Below are 4,157 nucleotides of genomic sequence, written 5' to 3' on the forward strand. Positions count from 1 at the left end.
GAAGAAGAAGAAGAAGAAAATATTCATTTTTATGTTTATTTGACAAACAAGAAGATTGATTAAAAAAAATCCCTCTAAAAAGATTAACATTTTCTTATTTATTAAATAAATGATTGTGAAAATTTGATAAATACGTAATACTCAAAAAGATTCTCTTAACTCCAAGATGAAATAAAAGAGAAAAAGGAATTTTTCGTCTCCAATATTATTTTCAACGAATTTATTTATTTATTTAATGTCTCCACCTTATATGCTCATCTATTTATTAATTTCATATTGAAAAAAAATGGTAATATAAAAATTCGAAAACTTTGACGTGAGGTTTGGAATCTTTTTTTTTTATCATTATTTATTTTTATTGCAATGAATATTAAGATTTGAACTTTTGGATTGATTTGGATTGGAATATTCTTTAATTTTAGCCTTAGAGGAAAATTTATCGATAATCATTGAATATTGAATAACGAATCAATATAATATTTGCTTGGATTTTTACACCATCTCTTGGCCTGAAATATTGAGAAAACAGAATACAAAAAACAATTTCATATCAACAAATTGACATCGTTCCAGAACTGAAAATTACACCAACTGATTCTGAAATTAAACAAGAAACAGCAATTAAAATAAAGGGAGGAGGAGCAAGAATTTCAACGAAGAAATTCAAGAGAAGTTATTGCCGATCATCACAAATCAGAAGACGACACAGAGCCGTGATGGCCGTCGTCGTCGTCGAAGCTCCAGAGATCTCCGACCACCTGTTCTTCCGCCGGATTCGTCACCGCCGACTGGCCGTCGAGGTATGGAATCTGGTAAAACTTCATGAAGTTCTCGTACGCCATGAGCTCCTCTGAAAGCTTCTGCACCTCGTTCTCTTCCTCCGCCGCGGCAACGGCGGCGACCTTCTGCTCCGGCTCTTCCTCCGCCTCCTTCACACCTAACTCCACGGTGTTCAGATTCTGACTGAAACCTAATCCTAATCCCTCCGGCGGAGGATAAGAATTCTCCGATCCAGAGCCGGATTGTTCCTCATTGATCGCCGGAGTTAGGTTCACGTTGAAACCTCTAGTCGGAATTTCACCGATCTGATTCAGATCGCAGCGGAATCCTCCATAATCAGAAACTTCAGGTACACTAAACAAATTCGCCCTAAATTGACTCTGTAACAGAGGATTCACGTTCTGGAAATTCGGGGGATTACATCGAGCTTGAATCGAATACTCATCATCTTCGTTAGGGAAATTAACCTTGGCTTTCTTACCACGGATTTTCCGAGCTTCTCTATCGTAAGCTCGAGCGGCTTCCTCCGCGGTGTTGAAGGTCCCAAGCCAAACGCGGATCCCCTTTCTCGGGTCACGAATCTCCGCCGCCCATTTCCCCCATGGCCGCTGACGAATTCCTCTGTACAGATTCTTCCTCTGCCTCTTCTTCGGCTTCTCGTCCCTCCAAGAAGCCTCTGCAATGCAACACCAAAATTTCCCCAAATTTCAGAAAACCTAGAAATCGAAATTGAGGAGAACAGAGAAGGGCGTCATTAATCTGACCTGAAGAGCGCAGGGGGCGTTTGACGGGAGCTACATCGTGATCGCGATCGCGACCGCAGGGAAATTTGCTGAAATCGAAGAGACTGGAGTTGGGCCAAATGTCAGAAGCGGAAACGCGCTGGCCGTCGCGGCGGGGGATGAGGTCTGCAATAATGGCGCCACCACACATGACTTGAAACAGAGATTTCACGGATTTGATCGAAGAAGAAGAAGGAGAAAAGATTTGAGAAATTTGAGAATTAGGGTTTTGATTGAAGGTTGGAGAGAAGAGAGAGCGGGGAGAGGGGGGTTTTGTAGGCGGTGGTGACAGTGCAGAAGCGTTACAGGAAGCTTCTTCGATTTCACCAACTTGCGTTTAGCTGTGCCATGGATACCTTTTTTTTAAATATATATATATATATATTTGTAAACATACAAAATAATGGTACAATTTTCATTTAAAAGAAATTATATATGATTTTTCTCAAAAAAAAAAAATTATATATGCTCATGGTTGAAAAAATATTAATTTTTTCCACTAACTGCACAAACTGTATCAAATTTTACCTAAAATCTTTTATTTTGTTTTATTGGAGGGTTGATTTTCCATGGTGGAAATGAATCTAAGCATAGTTCAACACGTTATTTGTCTGCGACCAAAAGGTCATCAGTTCAAATCTCCCCTCCTCCTCCACCTAACAATAAAAAACAAAAACAAAAAATCTGACTACTAGAGAAAGAACAAGATACCTTAATAGCTATAATATGTTCATGTTGGTATTCAAAGGTTGATTTTGAACCTTTATGAAAAATAAATTTGTGCAAAATTTTATTTTATTCAAATAATTGAGTTTTGTTTTTAATTATTATATTGTCGGTTGAATTAGCATAAATTGAAAAGAAATTAAAAATTGCAACAATTATCTAAGTCTATGTCTAATTTAATGAGATTGAAAGTTTAAAGTAAAAATTGGTACAATTTGCTCCTTTAATATGCATGTTTTTTTGTTAAAAGATTTAATAGGTATGTTTTTATTTGATGAATGAGAACAACTACCAAACTAAATATTAATTTACTATAAAAGATACTATAAACATAAAAATCATCTATTATTATTATTTCAATAAATATTAATATGGTGTCAATATAATTGACACATGTTTAGAAAGTTCTGCTTTGAAAAAAAATTAATATTGGTATTTTTCAATTATTAGGTTCTACTTTTTCAATATTTTATTTAAATTATGTGAGACTTTGAAAGCTGCCATTGCAACTACTATTTATTTTTTGACATTTTGTTTGTTGGGTTTTTACTGCCGAATTTCAGTGTGGAGGAGGGGGAGCCGGCGTGGCTGGCAAGCATTTGTTTGAGCCAATTTGACTTTCAATTATAACTTTGTGAAATGTTTCTTTTTTTCTTTCTTCTTTGATAGGTTTCTAAACTAATCTAGAGTCAAAACTTTGAATCAAATTACAAGTACATTGCTTTATCCACTTGGTCATTTGATGAATTAATTATTGTATCTATGCTATGAGGCACCCAAATTCAAATCACAATCCTTTTTCAAATTGACAAGATTATTTATTGAAAAATCATCGTCTACCTACAAAAGAAAAATACGGTACATGAACAAATTACATCTTCTAACAAATTTCTAGAGATAGAGATACATATATATGAATAAATTACTTATTAGAACCAGAGGAATTTTGAGATTTTGTAGGTATGAGATGATAAAATAAACAAATGCATAATCAATCGGCAATTTGTACGTCTCTTTTAACTGGTGGCAGTCTCTATTTGTTAGGATGTATACTTGATAGAACTTTAATGGAAAATCATGCGAATGAGAATGAAACATGTCCCAAAATAATTGAAAGTCAAAAAATGTAAAAGAAAGTTTGAGGTTATTAGATGTTGAATTCGAATTTCAAATCTCTACTGCATCCGTTTCCTAAACCTTGGTCATTACACTTCTTTAAGCAAATCTTTTTATATTGCTCCAATCATGTTTAAGTTTTTATTAGTGGGTTAGGTATAAGATTTTCAAATAAATTTAAGTTTTTGTTAAATAATTGATGATTAAACAAAGTTTGGAGTAAAAACTAAAACAAAATATTTGAAAGATCATGAATTTAAACCTATATGATTTAAACTTAATTTTAAAACCCTATATATATATATATATTTGCCTAAAAGGATATATTTTTATATTATTAGTATATGCATCTATCTTCCTTATCAAATAATCATAAAGATGACAAGTAAAAAGAAAAAAATAAAAAAATAAAAAAAAGCTCGTCCTAAAATCAGAGTGTCAGTGAAGGGATTTGATTCACGATGATTTAAAATTTTCTTAATAAATAGATATCGTATCAAAGTTCAATAGACTTAAATGAGTACTCGAATCCAAAAATGAAATTTGGTCAAGATTGATGAGTCCAAAAAATTTACCATCTCGAGACGGCATGTTAAGGATTCACATTAAAAAAAATAAGGGATCTAACAAGAAATTATAATGTAAAGTAAGCAACTCTTCTCCTTGCCAATTAATTTTGATATGAAATTCTATGAACATTGATACAGTATCAGAGTCAAAAAGCTCAAACAGACATTCAACCATTTTCTTGTA

General features: G+C 33.3%; 1 protein-coding gene across 1 annotated transcript; it reads right to left on the reverse strand.

Moving 5' to 3' along the window:
• Window positions 1-531: 531 nt before the first annotated feature.
• LOC111022398 (ethylene-responsive transcription factor ERF071) lies at window positions 532-1,914 on the reverse strand. The gene is made up of 2 exons (XM_088128303.1): window positions 1,545-1,914; window positions 532-1,456 (listed from the first exon to the last, which is right to left on the reverse strand). The coding sequence occupies exons 1-2, from the start codon at window positions 1,711-1,713 to the stop codon at window positions 687-689; spliced, it is 939 nt and encodes a 312-aa protein (XP_087984429.1). The 5' UTR covers window positions 1,714-1,914; the 3' UTR covers window positions 532-686.
• Between the last annotated feature and the right edge of the window lie 2,243 nt (window positions 1,915-4,157).

This window comes from Momordica charantia (assembly GCF_013281855.1).
Source record: "Momordica charantia cultivar OHB3-1 chromosome 8 unlocalized genomic scaffold, Mcharantia_2.0 BLBB01000008.1, whole genome shotgun sequence".
NCBI classification, from domain to species: Eukaryota; Viridiplantae; Streptophyta; class Magnoliopsida; order Cucurbitales; family Cucurbitaceae; genus Momordica; species Momordica charantia.

What these genes read in the sequence shown, in the direction of transcription:
- LOC111022398 (XM_088128303.1), bottom strand. Translation starts at nt 1,713, where the DNA reads ATGTGTGGTGGCGCCATTATTGCAGACCTCATCCCCCGCCGCGACGGC. An exon ending in ACGCCCCCTGCGCTCTTCAG is followed by an intron (nt 1,457 to 1,544) that starts GTCAGATTAATG and finishes GTTGCATTGCAG; the next exon opens with AGGCTTCTTGGAGGGACGAG.